The sequence below is a fragment of the Cynoglossus semilaevis genome, chromosome 9 (genome assembly GCF_000523025.1).
Source record: "Cynoglossus semilaevis isolate Cse_v1.0 chromosome 9, Cse_v1.0, whole genome shotgun sequence".
Classification (NCBI taxonomy): domain Eukaryota; kingdom Metazoa; phylum Chordata; class Actinopteri; order Pleuronectiformes; family Cynoglossidae; genus Cynoglossus; species Cynoglossus semilaevis.
In genome coordinates this window covers 5,827,999-5,849,392 of record NC_024315.1, presented here as the reverse complement: position 1 = coordinate 5,849,392, position 21,394 = coordinate 5,827,999, and the positions used below count along the sequence as shown (strand labels likewise).

General features: G+C 42.0%; 1 protein-coding gene across 2 annotated transcripts; it reads left to right on the top strand.

Moving 5' to 3' along the window:
- Positions 1 to 1,665: 1,665 nt before the first annotated feature.
- Positions 1,666 to 20,794, top strand: LOC103383562 (myosin-9-like). Of its 2 annotated transcripts, XM_008316742.3 has the most exons (43): positions 1,666 to 1,948; positions 5,025 to 5,215; positions 5,446 to 5,586; positions 6,095 to 6,251; positions 7,110 to 7,137; positions 7,510 to 7,603; positions 8,163 to 8,183; positions 8,968 to 9,060; positions 9,399 to 9,462; positions 9,646 to 9,744; positions 9,937 to 10,080; positions 10,345 to 10,440; positions 10,537 to 10,613; positions 10,894 to 11,088; positions 11,682 to 11,855; positions 11,974 to 12,147; positions 12,268 to 12,382; positions 12,481 to 12,671; positions 12,829 to 12,950; positions 13,050 to 13,119; positions 13,225 to 13,385; positions 13,509 to 13,617; positions 13,873 to 14,004; positions 14,151 to 14,357; positions 14,479 to 14,616; positions 14,710 to 14,833; positions 14,960 to 15,131; positions 15,287 to 15,499; positions 15,681 to 15,825; positions 15,918 to 16,124; positions 16,357 to 16,461; positions 16,614 to 16,766; positions 16,898 to 17,146; positions 17,238 to 17,450; positions 17,562 to 17,774; positions 17,862 to 18,023; positions 18,257 to 18,385; positions 18,482 to 18,570; positions 18,716 to 18,839; positions 18,997 to 19,205; positions 19,328 to 19,436; positions 19,525 to 19,697; positions 19,985 to 20,794. In XM_008316742.3, the coding sequence occupies exons 2-43, from the start codon at positions 5,030 to 5,032 to the stop codon at positions 20,091 to 20,093; spliced, it is 5,886 nt and encodes a 1,961-aa protein (XP_008314964.1). In that variant the 5' UTR covers positions 1,666 to 1,948; positions 5,025 to 5,029; the 3' UTR covers positions 20,094 to 20,794. The 2 variants fall into 2 exon arrangements, with proteins under 2 accessions (XP_008314964.1, XP_024914305.1); XM_025058537.1 differs by lacking the exon at positions 8,163 to 8,183.
- Positions 20,795 to 21,394: the final 600 nt, after the last annotated feature.

The following is a 21,394-nucleotide window of genomic DNA, read 5'->3' as shown; positions in this document are numbered from 1 at the left end:
CAGGGGAGGGATGAGACTTGTGCTGTTGACCAGTGAGTGAGAATTTAAACAGGTTCTCCCTTTAACTTTATTGCAGTGTGGGTTGTTTGTAATTGCTGTAATTAAAACTGGAGAATATCAGACATTAGTGAGGTGAGATAATTATAGTAAGTTAAATACTGTAGAGTAACACAATCAACAATCCTCAACTCTCTACTGAACAGAGAGTGACAACACTTCTCTCTCTCTCTCTCTCTCTCTCTCTCTCTCTGTGTGTGTGTGTGTGTGTGTGTGTCCTACATCTTTCATGCTGCAACATGAATGCTGGACATTTTTATCAGGCAATCTGTGATGTGGGTTGAAACAAGAAGAAGAGAACTGAGGCTCAGGGTAATGACAAGGTCGGAAAAGAAATTTTACACTCCTCCAACACACACACACACACACACACACAATAGTCCACGCCTCGCTCCACCTCTCAGCTTTGGTGATCATTTTCTCTCAGTCTGCTCTCTTCCTGACCATATATGGAGGGAAATTAAAGCTCAGGCTGATTGGTGGATGGAGACAGACAGTAGGTATACGTTTCTTCCTGTTTGGGATGTGTTGTAACTCACTTCATGTCACATTTACTTCTCTTTATGTAAGTTGTGTTTTTTTTTTTTTTTTTTACAGGAAGCGTACTGCGTTAAAAGGTACAACAAATATTTAGGAAGTCTTTGTTAAAAGTGATGGTTGACGTATAAGCGTTCAGCATAAAAATAATAAAATCCAACAATAAATCATATTGGAGACAGCACTGTGACATGCTGATTCATTCCTTTGAATCCTCTATTTTGTTTTTTCCCTCTTCACCTTGGATGCCAATGCCACACCCCTGCTCCTGTTGCAGGTACAACAATGGACATATCTCAGCACAGAACCACTCTGGGGTCATGGCCTTTTTTTTAATCTTTTCTTTTTAGATGGTCTTAAGTGTTTTTAACAAAGGTTTTTTTATTTTAAAAAGGTCTTAAGTGTTTTTAACAAAGGTTTTGTTTTGTTTTTTTTTAAAGTGTCATATAATTGTATAAGTAACAAACAGGGTTAAAGAAGTACTGTAAGCAGAGGTAAAGGGAACAACAAATACTTGTGTGTGTACTGTATACAGTGTATTTTTTCTAAGTATAAATAGTAAAAAGGTGAAAAAAAAGAAAAACCTCTCTTTATGGGCATTTGCACCAGATTCCAAAACTGAAATAGCACCAAACAACTAAAAGTTAGATATTTGATTGTCATGTGATTGGTATATAATAGAAACTAAAATCAATTTATTTTTTGAAGAAAAAATCATTCAAACTATTGACTAAATAAATTGTCAACAAATAAATATTTCTTTCTATATTTAGCCTTTGAAGGAACAACAAATACTGTTACAATAGACAACACAGACATAAACATTAAAAAGAAAACGTTTTTTAATTTTATATTTCGCTCAATATATAATATCGACTACTCACAGTCGTCTGTTTACTTGTGTTTCTTTGTTTTAATAACCGTTTCAATGTCATTTTCCTACAGGGTCAGATACAGTGATCTTTGTGTTGGTAAAACAACAGGAAATGCTTTAAGTTTTTGGAAACGCTGCTGCTTCTCGCTCATATCTCTGGGTTTTTACGTGGTGTTCTTGAACGCAGCACACGACGCGGGCTTGGCCACAGAGGAGGCGGGGCTTCCGGCGTACCTGTGAAAACTAAAACAAGGGGTTGACCAAAGTTGTCTGCCCGTCCATCCTGGCAGAGCTTCGTCCGAACAACTGGAACAGCGGATACAGCAGAGACAGCAGTCTGTAGACCACAGTCTGTAGACCACAGGGCCTTTCCTGAAGCTCCATCACTGAGCCAGGAAGTAGACGGAGCTCAGTAACCACTTTCCCCCGCCTTTAGCAGCAGCAAAAGCAGAAGCAGCGGAGGTGCCTGCAGAACAACAGGTGAGTCCGCTGTGGATAATTCCGACTTTAATTTGTGTTTGCAGGTGTTTTACAGTGATGTAACGGCCATATGTAAATGTTAAAAGTGAATTTCCGTGTCATTTGAAGGAAACACCTGTTGGAATCAACTGAATTCTTTGAGTCTCGATGTGAAATGTAACAACTCTGTTGATTCAGGCTGAGGAGCCAGTCGGAGTAGCGGTTGCTCAACTATCTTCACATTGTCTTGAACGTTGATGAATTTATTTCTCCATTCTTCGTCGTTGAGTAGGTGATAAAGATAACATTCAAAGTACACAGAGGATGAGGATGATGATGATGATGAAAACGACAGCGGGGTTCAGTGTAGAGGAATCATTGTGTTTACCTGCTGTCTGGTTCCAGCACAATAATACAGTCTGCGAGAACAGCAGCTGTGAGAACAAGAAGAACAGGACCGTCCTGTCTCTACTCTATCAATTCACGTTTTTACTTCACACCTTCACTGTTTAGATTTCAGCTTCTGTCTCGTGTGTTTCACATGTGTGACCGCTTATACAAACACTGCCATATTGTTCAATAGCTGCTCGGACAAGATGAAAATGTTTGTCTTTTTCTTTTTAGTAATTGTGCTGTACACAACCTCAGTCACACCCTGCTACTGCTGCTGCTGCTGCTGGTGTGTGTGTGGATCTGTACCCTCAGGGTATATAATTGTTCAACATGAACTGAAAAGGATCCAGCTTTACAGTTTTGTTCTTGATATGTCTGCCATTTTTTCTCTCTCTTTTTAAGACAGTTTAAATGGCCGTGGTGTTTGTCTCTGGACGAGTAAAAAGAACACAGTCAACAGGGAAAAAAATCACTTCTTCCTCTTTTGATTCAGTTTAGAGGATCGTTAGCTTCATCTGTTGACATGAGTCAATATTTAATCAGATGTAAAGGTAAAATTTAACACTTTAATTTAAGTTTTTTTTTTCTTTGGGCCCCACATTTCCATGTAGCTTCTTGTACCCGCCCTAACGAGTCTTCACCTCGTTTAACACTTTAATTTAAGTTTTTTTTTCTTTGGGCCCCACATTTTCATGTAGCTTCTTGTACCCGTCCCCTCGCCCTAACGTGTCTTCACCTCAGTCACTGCACTGCACAGTTTGGACTATGTCTTCTGTCAGTGGTTCACCAGTGTCCACCAGTGTCCACGTCGCCACCAGCCTCCCAGCGCCGGCCTGTTTGAACAGCACAGGCTGCAGGTGGCAGCGCTCGTGCTCAGGGTTAGGTAAGAGCTGTGGATAAAGCAGGGATTGACTGGCAGCCAAGAACAGGAGAGGAGCCACTCTGTACAAGAGAACCACATGCTGTCTGTTGTTGTTTTTAAAAGTGCTGAAAAGAGCAATTAGTTTGCAGTGATAATTAAATCTGGAGGCAGCGAGGTGGACGAGGTTAACAAGCTGTGGAGAGCAGAGTGTCTTCTCAGGTGAACTGTCCAATCAGACGGCTGTCAACCTTATTTTCTTTGGATACAAATGATTTGTTGATTTGTTTACCCACAGAGACAATCCTGAACAAAGTGGATTAGCTTTGGTCATTTCTAAGGCGCAGTGTCAAAGTGATCACTTTGTGCAACTTTCTGAGGAAGTTGGTCCATTGATGGTTTTTACCATCAAAGCTCTGTGTGTGTGTTTGCACTGTTGTGTTAGTGTGTAACAGGCCTGGGTTTTAGTTTGTTAGAGTTGACCTGGACGATATGTCGGGTTTAAATGGATGACTAAACTCAGTGATGTTGAAGGTGGGCGTGTCTGAGCCCACTCCCCTCCGACCAGATACAGATGATCTGATAGAAACACTAATGACATGTACATACACACACGTCTCTTCCTGCTTTTACTCAGGAACTCTAGCACTGATGCAGCTTCTTTTTACTGCTGTGTATTTCAAAACCATTTATCTGATATCTATAGCCAAAAAATCTTTGATTTAAATATTTTCTTCTGCACAATTTTATTTTTATTAAAAATGGAGAAAAACACCACTACTCTGTTTTGAGTCAGTTATGATTAAAATATAGAAACTTCTATTTATTTTCCAAGTGCTCCTTGTAAATTGTATAACTTCTGTAAACTATGCTGAACTTCTAAACTTGTTCAAATTGATGTTGAATGTATGAGGAGAAACACTTTAGAAAAAGGGACCTACACCATTTTTATTATTAGCAACAGATGAAAAGCTTAATCCAGGGGTGTGTGGGTGTTTTTTTTTCTGTCCTGTTTAGTGGGTATTTTAATTTGAACTCTCCCCTCACTGAAGCACGGAGCCTTTCTCCAGGGTGTGGTCGTGGAATAATGACATTTCTCCTCATGCCCAGACTTGCCTCTGTTTCTTTCCTCTCTGCTTCTCTGGTAACTCACTATCTCTGCACTGTCTTGGTTAAGACTTTAACTTTAACTTTCACCACCAGTTCCATATATTATCACAGACACTGTTTGTCTTAGTCTTGTGGTCAAACGTCCAATGACGACACTTTTGTTGACATTAGGCAGAAAGTGTGAACGTTGCAGTCGAATTGTATATGGTGACATTGGGAAAGGTAGTCTGGAATCTGAGGAATTCTGTGTAATGAGTTGGTGAGGAAGGAATGTGGGCCACACTGGAAATAAAGTATGGACAGGTAGAATTAAAAGGCGGAGTCACACTGTGGACCTAGTGTAAAAAAGTGATATGTGTTGTTAAAAAAACAACAACAAAAAACCATCTGACATTCCAGGCCTGTTTATAAAGGGAAGTGATAGTGTGAAGAGTGTCTGTGCACAGTAGAGTTTATGGGCCATAGGAGAATAATTTACATGATACTCAATAATTATACAGTGGAGCAGCATGTGATGTCAGCTGTTATTAGGTAATGTGCCCAAACCTGTGCTTTCACCTCTCCTCACCTCTCATGCTACAGGAACACTACTATACGTTACTCGTCTCCAAAGCTCTGTTGAAAACCAATTCTATCATAACACTTCAAACTGGTACTGATGTCCACCATATGAGATGGTTCTGAAATTCCATCACTGAGTTGATGATCAAAGATGTTCCCTCCTTTCTTCTACAGCAACCATGACCGACGCAGACAAATTCCTGTATGGAGACCGCAGCGGGGTGAACAACCCCCTGGTTCAGGCCGACTGGTCTTCTAAAAAGCTGGTGTGGGTTCCCTCTGAGAAGATGGGCTTCGAGGCCGGCTCTTTGAAAGAGGAACACGGAGAAGAGTGTGTGGTGGAGCTCACCGACTCTGGCAAGAAGGTGAGAAACGATGTTCTTTGAGAGAATTTGGAACTAATTTGTTTCATAAACAAAGTCTAGAAGTATTAGCAGTAAAGCTACTATTATATTATAGTCAACATAGTAGTCAGGATAAAGCTGTGGAAGATGAGTTAGCAATTTGTTAGCATTCACTCATCAGAGACAGGTAGAGACAAAATCAAAGACAGGTTTAGGAGGTGTTTGATATGTCTTTGCTGTGTAAACCTCAGGTGAAGGTAAACAAGGACGACATCCAGAAGATGAACCCTCCTAAGTTCAACAAAGTGGAGGACATGGCTGAGCTCACCTGTCTGAATGAGGCTTCTGTGCTGCACAACCTCAAGGACAGATATTACTCTGGACTCATCTACGTAAGAAAATCTTACACCATGACCACAAATTATATATTGTATTTTCCACATTCACTGAACACGTTTGTCTCAGTCGGCACGTGAAAAGACAACTCAACAAAAACACCTATGTTCCATGTAAATAAAAAGAAATTCAAGCGAAAAACAAGATTACAATATTTGTGGTTAACCAAATAATGAGCAAGCACCAGCCAGCATTGGCAGGAAAAAAAATGTACATTTGAAATTAAAATACCTTCAGAATCAGACTCTGCAATGTGATTGGCCGGTCAGGGTAATCGTAAACACAGGAGAAATTAGTGGGTAGAAAAAAAAGAGTAATTACTGTAAGTACTATTGGGTAATGTACATTTTTAGTACAGTGTCCATATAAATTATTACAACAATCATATTGACCATAGTAGAATACCATAGTATACCACGTAGTTATTTTTGTTTTTACGGACAATCGAGATCTCTGTCACCTGTTGGTTAGACCCGTTTAACCTCTGTCTTCTTTCCCGCCCAGACCTACTCGGGTCTCTTCTGTGTTGTGGTCAACCCTTACAAATACCTGCCCATCTACACTGAGGACATAGTCAACATGTACAAGGGCAAGAAGAGACACGAGATGCCCCCTCACATCTATGCCATCACCGACACCGCCTACAGGAGCATGATGCAGGGTAACAAAACACTCCTTACAACACCTGTTCATGGAGTCGGGACTTATTTACCAAATACATCGCCTGGATTTGAATGCCAATGAACTTTGAACTTGCGCTGTCCTAAAACTATGTCCCACAAAAAATACAATACAGTACAATACAAGTACCAGTGTTTAAATTTGTGTATTTGCCAATTCCAAGTACCATTCCTCTGATACTTCTTTAGTTTGGGTTTTTTTTTTAAATATGCCTTAAATAGGAAGGAAGAGTTGCATAGGTGGTACAGCATAGTTTGTAATAAACACAGTGAGTACACTAACTAGGAAAATACTTACAACCATTTTTTTTTTCTCCCAGTGGAAACGAGTATTTCTGTATATTAAAAAAAGTCCTCAAAAATAACACAAACTTTTGGTGGTAATTAAAAAAACAAAACGGTGTCTCATAGTCTCCAGTTAACAGTATCAGTTTAACAGCTTAGCACTATTTCACTGTTTCAATAAATCAAAGAGTGTTGTTAAGTGATATGGTGAGACATCAGCCGATTGGAACAAAACCAATCTTACTGTAAGTCTTGTTCTTGTCTTCATCCCTGATGTTAAAATTCCTCCAAACTGTTGACATTGTTGACCTACTTAAATAAACCCCCCCTGAGGGCAGAGACACTGAACTGCAGTAGGAAAACACGTTAACACTGGTTGACCCCGTGTTCAGCTGGTTGTGGTGAAAAGACGTTACATTGTGTCACTGGATCAGCGCACGTTTTCTAGTACCGATATTTGAATAAAGTATCAGGTCCCTTGTGTTTGACTCTAGATTGTCACATCACTTGACTGTGTTATTATAGCTTTGCTCTTTTGTTTCCTCCACCAACAGATCGTGAAGACCAGTCAATCCTGTGCACGTAAGTGTTTTTTCTTTAAGCTCTTCGTCAGCATTGTGCTCATGTGTTATAGTATTACTTCTGGTATTACATTTTCAAATAATTCTGATAAAAATAAAATATCTAATAAAAATAATTTTAGCTAATTTAAATAACTAAATACTTTAACTGAAGGAAAAAACAAAGCAATTGAAAAATGTATTTTTAAAAACCTTACAGCACAGGAAAAATTTAATTATTATTGATATATGTTATCTAAATGTGGGCCAGGTGAGGAATGTCGTGTGTCCGAAGTTGCCCCCAAGCCTGCAGTTTGAGACCCCTGTGCTAGAGCATGCTGTTATTTCGGTACAAAGTTGATATGACTGAGTTGTTCCATTTCCTTCTGTACAGTGGAGAGTCTGGAGCAGGAAAAACAGAAAATACAAAGAAAGTCATTCAGTATCTGGCCCATATCGCCTCGTCTTCTAAATCTAAGAAGGATCAGGTCAGTAGTCAGACAGTCCACATCTGCAGCCCTGTGCAGTAGGACTGATGTTGGCTGGCCTCTGATTTTATATTGTATTTTTTATGTAAACTGTTTTCTCCTGTCTCCTCCTCTGTTCATGTTTGTACATTTTCACGATGGCTCTTCTCTGATGTTGTGCCTGACTGAGTTTTGTAACAACCACCGAACATTCCTTTCTCAGGCCTCGACCTGTCGGCCTCTCCTCCCTCACCAATGACTTTCAGTCAAGCAGAGCAGCAGCAGCTGTGCATGTGTGTTAGCATGTGTGTGCAGTTTGATTATTATTTTTACTAATAGTGAGGCTCTGTTTCTGGCAATGTCTGGAAGCAGCATAAATCCAAACTTCAGTTGAATTAACATTGATCATTAGTGGGGATTCATTTAGTCACATCCCCCAAATGACCACAAGTCTGTGCTGTTGTTTACATTACACAAAAGCCATATACGGTAAAGGTTTTGTTTCTGTTTTTGTTTTTCCCTGACTTTCTGCTGATACCAAATGTGTTGACTTGTATCACTTTGTTTTTTACCTTTCCAGGCTAGTGCAGTTTTATCCCACGTGAGTTCATTTCTCTGACCCCATATGCGTTGTGTCTTCGCTGTACTAACAGAAAATGTTTTGTCTTTGTCTTTGGGTATAACGGGAAGTACAACAAAAGATTTTCTACTAGAATTTCTAAACTTGGTCACATCAGGAGTTTAAAGAAAGAAAAAGAGTCTACTCATAATGGTCTTATTTTGGCTATGAGGACAAATATTTGACCCATATCAGTAACAGAAGTAACTGCCCTATTAATTCAGACAGGTGTCAGGAGCTCCGTCTGTGGTTTTACAGTACATACTGTACATGTATGACAAGACAAATCAGGCCTGATCTGATTGAGGAGTAAACAGGCTGCTGAGTGAGTGAGTGGGTGTCTTTTCACCTGATGGAGTACAGTGCAGTACACAAATATGGAGTATTGCAGCATTTCCCCTGTGGCTCCTTGACTAACTTTCCCGTGTGTTGTCTTGTTTGTGCGTGCATGTACAGGGATGGTCTTATATGGGTTTTTGAGCCTGAACAGGCATGCTGTGCTACAAGAATTTGTGGTGGAATGTGTGTTTCTGTGTGTGTGGTGTATTGGGAAAGGATTACCTCCCCTGAGGTAATTTAAAAAAATTCTGCAGCCTGGATTGTGTTGGAACGCAACAAGTTACTGGCTTTAAGCTTATGTTTGCATTCGCCAATGGACAAATCCCAGCTGTGGAAGAAATTGCATGAAACGTTTTGCTTGGTGTTCTAATGTCCAGAGTTTTTATAGGGTGACTAATTTGGTGTAATACTGTCTGCTCTCCTGTAGGGGGAATTGGAGAAGCAGCTGCTGCAGGCAAACCCCATCCTGGAGGCCTTCGGCAATGCCAAGACTGTCAAGAATGACAACTCCTCCAGATTTGTAAGAATGACTTTGACACCCTGACAATCTTTCTGCAAATTTAAAGTTTTTGACCCTTTAAGACCAACCCTGGTCAACTGTACTGTCAGCTTAGGAGAGCGATTCCCAAACAATGTTCCAGGGCACACAAGTTTACCATAAGACTTTTACAACTTAATTCATTTAGATCAGCCTTTCAATGTTGCATAGGAAAAATAGATTTCAGACTTATCAAGTACTCTTCCACTAGGTGGCAGCTGATGGCTATTCAAACACAACTGTTATTAAAACTGGAGAAGATCTTTGGATGTGTAATAGTGTGAGTTATGTTGTAAATGTGGATTCATCTGCTCTTTCAGGGAAAATTCATCAGGATCAACTTCGACGTTAACGGCTACATCGTCGGCGCCAACATTGAGACCTGTATCCTTTAAACCACACAGTCACGTAGTTACCAGATTGTCACTTTAGAAGAAAATGATTTTTTTTCAATGTTGTGTAATAGACGTAGTTGTTAGTAGTACTGCACAGTGTGAGGTTTTCCACTCATCTAAGTACACCCTTGTTGTGTTGCCACCAGTGTGTTCTTGACTTTAATGATCCCAGATCTGCTGGAGAAGTCACGAGCCATCAGACAAGCCAAAGAGGAGAGGAGCTTCCACGTCTTCTACTACCTGCTGACAGGGGCAGGAGACAAGATGCGCTGTGAGCAGTCAAACTACTTTTTACTACTACGTTAATTCTTTAAAAAAAGGCTTTTCAAAGTGAAGCTGATTTGTCTTCCTCTGTTTTCAATGAAGCTTCTCTGGGGAATGAATTACAGAAGTAGACAGTTGCATGTATTAGACTCTAAATTAACTTTTTAGTAATTAAACCTTTTGATTTCTACCTGTGTAGCTCAACTGTGCCTGGAGGATTACAGCAAGTATCGATTCCTGTCCAATGGGAACGTCACCATACCTGGCCAGCAGGACAAGGACATGTTTGCAGAGACCATGGAGGCCTTCAACATCATGAGCATCCCTGAAGAGGAAGTGACTGGTTAGCTGTCTTTTCTCTAACCCGTAAATCTTATTGTGAATACAGCTAGTTTAAAAATCAGGTTAGGTGTCAGATTTCCTGTGGAGCGTTTTAATTTACGACCCAGTCCATTTTGTTATCTTGTAGCTTTGAGAAGTAATTTTCTTGTGATAAATTCCTCAGCTTTTTTTATCATGTTAACACATCATTATAGTGTATAGTCAATAGTTGTATCCTCTGAAGGTGATTTTTGGTGTTATTATAACTTGTCTGTTTTGCCATCAGGTCTGTTGAAGGTGGTGTCAGCTGTGCTGCAGTTGGGGAACATGTCCTTTAAGAAGGAGCGTAACTCTGACCAGGCCTCTATGCCAGACGACACAGGTAATCACACTGTCATCATATAAACACCGCACGTCTCACTCTACCCTACTGTTATCGCTCACTTCCTCCATTATGACCTCAATGTCTCGTCTACAGCCGCCCAGAAAGTCTGTCACCTGCTGGGCATCAACGTGACCGACTTCAGCCGAGCGATTCTTTCACCCAGAATTAAGGTCTGTGACCGATGAATACACGAACCTCCATCATCTATGTCAAAAAGTTTTACGACTTTTAATTCAATATTTATTCATAAAAGAAACAAATCTGTTTCTCTAGTTCTTTGCCCAAAAATTAAATGTAAGGAATCTCAGATTGATGACAAATATTATAAAACTATACAACTAAGCTTTTGACATACCCATGTATTTGAGCAGTGGCTTCAGCTCAGTAATCAAAATGCTACATACTTGTGTAATTATTATTCTCATAACAATGTTATATTTGGTGTCTTAGGTTGGCAGGGACTATGTCCAGAAGGCCCAGACTCAGGAGCAGGCTGAGTTTGCTGTCGAGGCTCTGGCCAAAGCCTCCTATGAGAGGATGTTCCGCTGGTTGGTGATGAGAATTAACAAAGCTCTGGACAAGACCAAGAGACAGGGAGCCTCCTTCATCGGAATCCTTGACATTGCTGGATTTGAGATCTTTGAGGTATGGTCTCCTCTCACTGACATTCAACAGATGCAAGTCTCTTTTTTTTTTTTTAACATTTTTCTAACATGGTCAAACAGCTAATGACAGGCAAAGGCTTCAGATTTAATGTCTGTGAATCTGTGAGTCTATTAAGCTGAACTGGACCAATTAATAAAATATATGGAAGGCAACAAATCAAATTCTTATTTTATTTTCACAATAAAATATTTTTTAATGACCTACAGTTTACAGTAAACATTTAACTTTTTAGTCTTAAAAAGTGTTTTACTCATGTGGTCACTGAACTGACTGGTCTTCTGCTACCTTTAGATTAGTCTGATTAATGTTTGAAATCCTTCAGGATCAGGTAAAAATTGCAAATAATACTTACTGAGAGTGTTTCACAGCATACGTTTCATACTTTAATCAAGTCAAAAGTCAGTGAAAGTATTAAAGGTCATGGAAATAGGTACAGGAAATACTTGAGCTTGTGAGACTTGATATGGAGTGGATTTAAGCAGAACTTTTATTTTATTCAACAATTTCAAACAACCTGCAGATATTGACAGAAGTCTGAATGTCTGAATGTTCTCTGTGTGTGTCCTCGACAGTTGAACTCATTTGAGCAGCTTTGTATCAACTACACCAACGAGAAGCTGCAGCAGCTCTTCAACCACACCATGTTCATCCTGGAGCAGGAGGAGTACCAGAGGGAGGGCATCGAGTGGAGCTTCATCGACTTTGGCCTGGACCTGCAGCCCTGCATCGACCTCATTGAAAAACATGTAAGAAAAGAGGGGGAAAAAAAGTTACATTTTTCAGGTTTTATTACAGAATTTAACACACAATTGATGACTGCTACAGTCTAACAGATGTATCTCCCCTGATATCTGTACATCCTAGGCTGGTCCTCCAGGCATCCTAGCTCTCCTGGATGAAGAGTGCTGGTTCCCTAAAGCTACCGACAAGAGCTTTGTGGAGAAAGTGGTTCAGGAGCAGGGGACACACCCCAAGTTCCAGAAGCCCAAGAAACTCAAGGACGATGTTGACTTCTGCGTCATGCACTATGCTGGAAAGGTCACTTTCATTAGAGTTTTTTTCATTTTATTTATCACATCTTTAGCCTGACTTGTACATCAACATCACTGCGATGAGGATTTAAAACAGCTGATGATGAGTGACTCTGCTGTGGTGCAGGTGGACTACAAAGCAGACGAGTGGCTGATGAAGAACATGGATCCTCTCAACGAGTCTGTGGCCACTCTGCTCAACCAGTCTACAGACAAGATCACCTGTGATTTGTGGAGAGACGGTCAGTTCTCCCCCCCTACTTCTTATCTGAGGGACCTTATGAATTGTTGGAATAGTCGTTAAATCTGTACTGTGTTCATATGTTTGTTGTCTTAACAGTGGACCGTATTGTCGGCTTGGATAAAGTAGCAGGGATGTCCGACTCAATGCACGGTGCCTTCAAGACCCGTAAAGGAATGTTCCGCACCGTGGGGCAACTGTACAAAGAGCAGCTGGGTAACCTCATGGCCACGCTGAGGAACACCAACCCTAACTTTGTTCGCTGTATCATCCCCAACCACGAGAAGAAGGTAATGAACCTACTGACATCAAGTCCTTGTTAGGCAGATGATTTTTTTTCCAAACATCCAAATTTGTGTACCTAGTAAATCACACAAGACCTGTGTTGGTCTGTACACAGGCTGCATACCTGTTACCATGACATTAAATGCTTGTTTCTCCCTGTAGGCTGGTAAACTAGAGCCTCACCTGGTCCTGGACCAGCTGAGGTGTAATGGAGTCCTGGAGGGAATCCGTATCTGCAGACAGGGCTTCCCCAACCGCATCGTCTTCCAAGAGTTTAGACAGAGGTAACACTCAACATGAACCAACTGTTTAGACAGGGGGCGAAGCTGTGCATCTTTATTTAAAGTAGACCATTTAAATAATGATACATTTTTTTGTCTAAGGTATGAAATTCTCACTCCTAATGCCATTCCAAAAGGCTTCATGGATGGGAAACAAGCCTGTGTTCTCATGGTAGGAAAATAACATTTTGTATAACAATAGGATTTGTCTATCATCTCTGTCTGTGTGAAGTATTAGAGCAGTTTTTTAGTAATTATCTGTTTGCTGCATTGTCAGATCAAAGCTCTGGAGCTGGACCCTAACCTGTACCGCATTGGTCAAAGTAAAGTTTTCTTCAGAGCTGGAGTTCTGGCTCATCTGGAGGAGGAGAGAGACATGAAGATCACTGACGTCATCATCAGCTTCCAGGCCTGGTGCAGAGGACATCTGGCTCGCAAGTAAGAACAATCAAATCATTTTGACCAGAGATCCAGGAATGTACTTTACCCAGAAGTCTTTAATTATTATTTTACAATATTATAATCATCCAAACCTTGACAAAAATATATTTTTACCTTCAGAGCTTTTGCCAAGAGACAGCAGCAGCTCACAGCGATGAGAGTCATCCAGAGGAACTGTGCTGCCTACCTTAAACTGAGGAACTGGCAGTGGTGGAGGCTTTTCACCAAGGTTGGTCTAAAATATAAACCTACTAAACTAAACATATCTGTAAAAGTATTTGGTACACAACTGGTTTAATCCAGTGGCTAGTTTAATAATTTTGTAGGTAGAAATATTTAAGCACCATGAACATGCTGAAACGTATTAGTTTTTATTAAGTCATTTTATTATTCATTAAAGGTAGAAGATGAATTTCTGACTGCATTTTGGAAACAAACAATACCATTGGTTTTCCTTTTTATAATATATTTTTTTTGTTTTTAGGTGAAGCCTTTGCTGCAGGTGACCCGACAGGAAGAGGAGATGGTGGCCAAAGAAGAGGAGCTGGTGAAGGTGAAGGAGAGACAAGTGCAGGCTGAGGAGCAACTCAGAGAATTTGAATCCAAGCAACAACAGGTAAATATATACCAGTAAATCTAAAAAAATATATTGAGGTTTTTATGTGTCCATTAAAATCATGACAAACATGTTTATAATCGTCCTCATTTTATGTGGATCAAATCATCCTGACTCACTCTGACCTCGATTGCTCTCTGTGCTAGCTGAATGCTGAGAAGCAGGCTCTTCAGGAGCAGCTCCAGGCAGAGACAGAGCTGTGTGCAGAGGCTGAGGAGATGAGAGCTCGTCTGGCCATAAGGAAGCAGGAGCTGGAGGAGATCCTCCATGACCTGGAATCTCGTCTGGAGGAAGAGGAGGAGCGAGTCACCCATATGCAAACGGAGAGAAAAAAAATGCAGCAAAATATCACAGTGAGTGAAGTCGTTTGAGACAAAAAGGTTTAGTAAAAAAGTTTAAATGTAGATGGAACTGTTGAGCCTGTGTTCTTGGGACTATTTTCAAATGCTTTTGCATCTGTTTGTGTTCATATAGGATCTTGAGCAGCAGCTGGACGAAGAAGAGGCAGCCAGACAGAAGCTCCAGATAGAGAAGGTCACCACGGACGCCAAGCTGAAGAAGATGGAGGAGGACATCATGGTGCTGGACGACCAGAACATCAAGCTGAACAAGGTTTTGTAACTGTTAATTCAGCACCTTAACACTATTTGTCATTCCATATTTGTTTTACAAATTGTTGTAAATAAAACTTTTTTTTCACCTCAGGAGAAAAAACAGATGGAGGAGAGGATCTCTGAGTTCACCACCAACCTGACTGAAGAGGAAGAGAAGTCCAAAAGTTTGCAGAAACTCAAAAATAAACATGAAGCTATGATCACAGATTTGGAAGGTATGTATTTTTCCACTCATTATAATTACTAGAAGATGATATAATCGGCAGACAAATCGTGGCTTAAGTTATTTACATAAATGAAACAACTATATGTCAAGCATTTGTGTTTTTCCCTCTGCACAGATCGTCTCAGGAAAGAGGAGAAAGTGCGTCAGGAGTTGGAGAAAAACCGTAGGAAGCTCGAGGGCGATTCCACGGAGCTCCATGACCAGATTGCAGACCTACAGGCCCAGATTGATGAACTCAGAGCTCAACTGGCAAAGAAGGAGGAGGAACTCCATGCTGCTCTGGCCAGGTTAGGGTTTTAGCCACTGAGAATAAATGAATGTGTAAAATCATGAAATTGCTGAAGTGCTAATTGACAAATGTGAGATTTGATCAATTACAGATGTAGGTCAGTTTCTTTCGGACACAGACACAGAGATATTCAGTCTTTTTCTTCTGCTACAGGATTGAGGAAGAGTCTGCAGCAAAGAACATGGCCCAGAAGAAGATCAGGGAGCTGGAGGCTCAGATCTCAGAGCTGCAAGAGGATCTGGAGCTGGAGAGGCAAGCGCGCTCCAAGGCCGAGAAACACCGACGGGACCTGGGAGAGGAGCTGGAGGCTCTCAAGACTGAGCTGGAAGACACTCTGGACTCCACCGCAGCACAACAAGAACTGAGGTAACTGATCAGTGACAGAAGCTGCAGAGAAGCAACGGTTCTGGTGACTTTTCACACTAACTAACTAATCCTAAAGTATAATTAGACCAGTTCCACATAGACACAGCACTAGTACCATGCATTTATCTTGAAAAACATTTTGCTTTTAAAAGAAACCACCATTTTTGCTCTTGTTCCTCAGGTCAAAGCGTGAGACTGAGGTCGCGCATCTGAAGAAGACGCTGGAGGAAGAGGCTAAAGTCCACGAACAGCAGATGGCCGACATGAGGCAGAAACACAATCAGACGTTTGAAGAGCTCAACGAACAGCTTGAACAGGCCAAAAGGGTAAAATCCGTTGTGTTGGTCATCAGAAGCTCCAGTGTGTAATGAATTCTGATCAACGGTGACAACGGTGTAAATATTTGCTCCTCCTGCAGAACAAGGCGTCGGTGGAGAAGACGAAGCAGGCCCTGGAGAGTGAGTTGAACGAGCTGCAGATCGAACTTCAGTCTCTGACACAGGGCAAAGGAGACTCTGAGCACCGTCGCAAGAAGGCTGAGGCTCAGGTTCAAGAGCTGCAGGTCAAGTTTGGAGAAAGTGAAAAACAGAGGCAGGAGCAGAGCAGCAAGATAACAAAGATGCAGGTATGAAAGGAGCTGCGTGGAGTCACCGTCTGTTTTGAATTGTACCAGGGAATTAGGACCAGGTCTGGTCGTGGTCCATGCTTACACTGACAGTTTTAACTTATTGTAACTTGTCACTATAAAAAGTACGAATAAAGTCCTGTATCTGATTGGACGGATTTAATGATCTGAGTCTCACACAGCTTGCTTTAATTGTATTTCTTTGTTTTTTTTTTTGTTTTTTTTAACCTAGTCTGAGCTTGACAACGTCAACAGCCTCCTGAGTGAAGCAGACGGCAAGAACATCAAGTCCAGCAAAGACATCTCTTCTCTGGAGTCACAGCTCCAGGACGCACAGGTACAAACATGGACACGTTGTCATCACTGCTGGCTGAGTTCTCACCAACACTGTTGACTCCTTCGTCAACAATCGACTAATTTGTATTTTGCTTTGTTTATTATGTTTGTTTATTATTTATTTATGTATTTTTGTGACTTCTGTGAATCCAGGAGTTGCTTCAGGAGGAGACCCGTCAGAAGCTGGCAATATCTTCTCAGCTCAGGCAGATGGAGAGCGATCACACTAGCCTGCGGGACATGTTGGAGGAAGAGGAGGAGGCCAAAAGGAACGCAGACAAGCAGATTTCTGCTCTTCAGGCCCAGGTTAGTTTACCACAGTTTTTAAAATATCTTCTTTAAATCCCCAAATATTCCTGTACTGTTCATTTATGACCAACAGTCTACACAGCACACACTCCTTTTGTAGCCCTTATAAATTCACCTTTTCTGTCCAGTTGGGAGAGCTGAAGAAGAAGCTGGAAGTGGAGGCCTTGTCCCTGGAGGGGGCAGAGGAGGGTCGCAAGAGGGTCCAACGAGAAGTAGACAGTGTGATGCAGCAGCTGGAGGAGAAGACGGCGGCCTACGACAAATTGGACAAAACAAAAACCCGTCTGCAGCAGGAGCTGGACGATCTTTTAGTGGACCAGGACAACCTGAGACAGATCGTCTCCAACCTGGAGAGGAAGCAGAAGAAGTTTGACCAGGTTTGGCCGGGGAGTGTTGATATGACAGCCCATAGTTGCCATTGGCAACAGTGTCTTCTGGGTCTCTGACATCTCACCGTCTTAACCTTAGATGCTGGCTGAGGAGAAGACCATTTCCACACAGTACGCCGAGGAGCGTGACAGGGCCGAGGCTGAGGCCAGAGAGAAGGAAACGCGAGCTCTGACACTGGGCCGTGAGCTGGAGACCATGACGGACATGAAGGCAGAGCTGGACAGAGTTAACAAACAACTCAAGGCTGAAATGGAAGATCTGGTCTCCTCCAAGGATGATGTTGGCAAGAGTGTAAGAGATGAGACAATGGACCTGCAAGATAAAATGTCATCATGAACTTAATTAGCTAAAAAACAATAAATATAATTCTGGTTGTGCTCAATGAAATGACTCCGCCCACAGGTTCATGAGCTGGAGAGGTCGAAGCGTGCAATGGAGCAGCAGCTGGAGGAGATGAGAGTTCAGCTGGAAGAACTGGAGGACGAGCTGCAGACCACAGAAGATGCTAAGCTGCGTCTGGAGGTCAACATGCAGGCCATGAAGGCCCAGTTTGACAGAGACCTGCAGGCCAGAGATGAGCAGGGAGAGGAGAAGAGGAAGCTGCTGGTTAAACAGGTGCTTGACAGAATCTTCAAACATCTGGCTTCAGGCAACATTCCTCAGAAAATGTTAATTTTTTTTCTCCCATTCACTTCGTTTCAGGTCCGTGAGATGGAGCTGGAGCTGGAAGACGAGCGCAGACAGAAAACTCAGGCTGTCTCAGCCAAAAAGAAACTGGACCTGGACCTGGCTGACCTTCAAGTGCAGATCGATGATGCCAACAAGGGCCGTGACGAAGCCCTCAAACAGCTGAAGAAACTGCAGGTAAAATCCTCTGCTCACATAAACATCAGAGGGAAAGGTAGTTTTTCCCAGGAAAGTGAAGGCATCTCTTGATTCTTCTGTCTATAGTTTGTAGCTTTATCACACGTGTGTTGGCCAATCAACTGCAGAGTCAAAATGATACTAAATAAAACATGTCCAGACTCACAGACCTTGACTCTATAACTCCTGAGAGTGGTTTTGAGTAACGTAGGTCATGTTCGTCCCATCACTAGGTCCAGATGAAGGACCTGATGAGAGAGCTGGACGAGCTGCGAATGTCCAGGGACGATGCTGTAAACTCGGCCAAAGAGACTGAGAAGAAGCTCAAGACCATGGAGACGGACGCTCTGCACTTACAGGAGGTACGAAACATAGAAGAGAACATTTATTGGAAATAGAGTACTCCTTGAAGAGAAATTATTAAGACTAGTCTCATTTGAACTTTGTGCCTCCTCCAGGACCTGGCCACTGCAGAGAGACTCAGGAGACAGGCCCAGACTGAGAGAGATGAGCTCCAGGAGGTGGTGAACAGCAGCAACTCCAAAAAGTACGAGCCAGACCATAAACGCATCTGTAGACTCCGTATATGTGATGAAAATAATGGAAATGTTCTGACTAAAACTGTCAATGTTCTGTCAGGAGATGTTGCTGACACTGAGAAATGAAATATTACTGTGATTTACTATTGACAGTTCTCAACTGGCCGATGAGAAGAGGAGGCTGGAGGCTCGCATCACCCAGCTGGAGGAGGACCTGGAGGAGGAGCAGCTCAACAGTGAGATGGTGAACGACCGTATGAAGAGAGCCACACTACAGGTGAGGAGGCAGAGGATTCTGGGGTATCTATCATCTGCAGCTGACAGGAGGAGGAGTTAAAATGTTGACTTTGCTGGGGATTATTGAAGTGGACAAATGTCTGGATATAAAAGTCCTCAAACAGTCTCTGTACTTTTTCTGTTGTTTGTGACAATAGTCTGAGCAGTTGACCACAGAACTCGCTGGAGAGCGCAGCAACAGCCAGAAGGTAGAGGGCGCTAGAGCTCAGCTGGATCGCCAGAACAAAGAACTGAAACTGAAGCTGCAGGAACTCGAAGGTACCATCAAGTCCAAGTACAAGTCATCCATTACCACTCTGGAGGCCAAGATCGCCATGCTGGAAGAACAGCTGGACACAGAGTCCAAGTGAGTGCCACTTTAAAAGACAGTGGGATGGTGGTGGTCTCAAAAGCTGGAGATTCTCAGTCAAATGTGTTTTTAAAAAAAAAAAAAAAAATTAAAATTCTTTCCCAATGATCTAATGTCAGGGAGCGTCAGCAGGCGTCCAGGCTGGTCAGACGAACAGAGAAGAAGCTCAAAGAGGCCCTGCTGCAGGTGGACGACGAGAGGCGTAACATGGATCAGTACAAAGACCAGGTGATCTTTAGCTCTTTTTTTTTAATAGTTGGATGGTTAAACCCTGCTTTAAGTCCAAACAAAAATGGTCAACACTTCCTATTCCCAGGTGGAGAAGACAAACAGCCGCATGCGTCAGCTGAAACGTCAGCTCGAGGAGACGGAGGAGGAGCTGACGCGATCCAACGCCAACCGCAGGAAGCTACAGAGAGACCTGGAGGACGCTTCTGAATCAGCTGATGCTATGAATCGTGAAGTCAGCAGTTTGAAGAGCAAGCTCAGGTGCAGTAGTGTTTTCAGCTTTGACAGCCACCTTCAAAGTAGGTGGTTACTCTTGAGTGTGATACAAATGAGGTCGAGTGTTAAAAAACCAAACAAAAAAACAGCATTGTTGGCAGTGATATCCTCAATTAAAACTAGGAATATTAATTAAGGTTACATACCTGTGTCCGGAAGGTAGCAGCCACCAGGTGCCGCTGAAGTGCACTGAGCGTGGCACAGTCCACACACTGCTCCCTGGTGACTGTTTATTTGTGCCATGGCTGATTGTGTTCATTTTCTTTCTGAAGACGTGGAGATATTCCATTTAACATGCAACGCATCAGGATTCGCCCCGGCGTGGACAGTGACGATGACGCGGACGTGCCGGCTGAAGTACCCGAGAGCACAGCTGAGTGAGCCAATGAAATATGAGGAGCGCGTGTCAACGTGCAGATATGATGCTTCAAGTAATATTTTGTCTCCAAGAGGTTAACGCATTAGATTACGTACTTTTTTCTTCTTCTTCTTTAACTCATATTTTGCTGCATTTCTTTTCTGCCAAATATTCATTTCAGCTCAGTAAATGTGGCTGATGGGTCTTTTTCCCAACAAGGCTTAATTTGAGCGTTTTTTTTTTTTTTTTTTAAGAAATATTTTTCTCCTTATTAGGTCTATAAAAATACTGCTAAGCCGCTGTGGTTCTGTTGAGTGTTCTCTGGAACAGGAATTTTGGCAATTTAATGCTTGTTTTGCACACAAATGTCAGGTCATTTACACTGGAAATGTTCACACCTGCTGGTGTCAGGACTAGTTCCCCTGTCATCTCTGCTTCATTAGTCTTGTTTTAAAACGGCACAATAACTCCACACACTGAACAGACACAGAATTGGAAAAAGTTGCTTTCTATATGACGTGCACATTTGTCACTTATATTTTACACTTCTTTTTGGTGGTGGGTCATTCTGTGTTTCTCTCACTGTACTGTATTTGTGCAGCACTACAGCTGGTGCCTGAGTAGAACACTGTATTCTTAATGTGAGGATGCCAATATTTTAAGGCAAGTCTGTATTTTATCAAGTGCCTTACCGCAATAAAATGACAAATATCCAACACAGTAATTTTTGTCTTTAATTTTTATGTTTAAACCTAAAGGAGTTGTTCCCAGTGATGAGCAAACGATACCCAGGCTTTGGAGGCTGTCGCACTTCCTGAAGCGAAGCGATTCGAAACAGTGACGGCGCTTATATCAAAATACCACTGGCACTGTTTTATACGTTGTATTGAACAGCAGTTTTAGCCTTTGTCCCGCATCACGTAAATCGAACATTTCGTCCCACTTTTTCATTCGACATTACTTAATTGAATATAAATTTTTTTATGTACCTTGCTGTCTATTGGCACGACTATCAGTGCAGTCCACAGCAGCGATTGGCCACTTCGTGGATAAGGCATTAACTGACAGGCTGAGTAGGAAGTCAATCAAACTGACTGACTCGCAGCTATTGGGCAAACTTTAGCGTCTGAACTCGTAGCTCGCGCAATTGTTTTGATTCTGTGAAGGCGTCCACGTGTAGTGTGGCGAAAAAAATAAAAACAAAGAAGAAGAAGAAGACGCCACCTTTTGGCTGAGACCGGTGGGTGGAGATTCTAAACCAGCGTTTTGCAGTTTGTGTGACAGCGGCTTTTAGTGGTGAATCTGATGGGAAACGACACGATGC

What these genes read in the sequence shown, in the direction of transcription:
- LOC103383562 (XM_008316742.3), top strand. Translation starts at nt 5,030, where the DNA reads ATGACCGACGCAGACAAATTCCTGTATGGAGACCGCAGCGGGGTGAAC. An exon ending in ATGACAACTCCTCCAGATTT is followed by an intron (nt 9,061 to 9,398) that starts GTAAGAATGACT and finishes CTGCTCTTTCAG; the next exon opens with GGAAAATTCATCAGGATCAA. An exon ending in TCATGCACTATGCTGGAAAG is followed by an intron (nt 12,148 to 12,267) that starts GTCACTTTCATT and finishes GCTGTGGTGCAG; the next exon opens with GTGGACTACAAAGCAGACGA.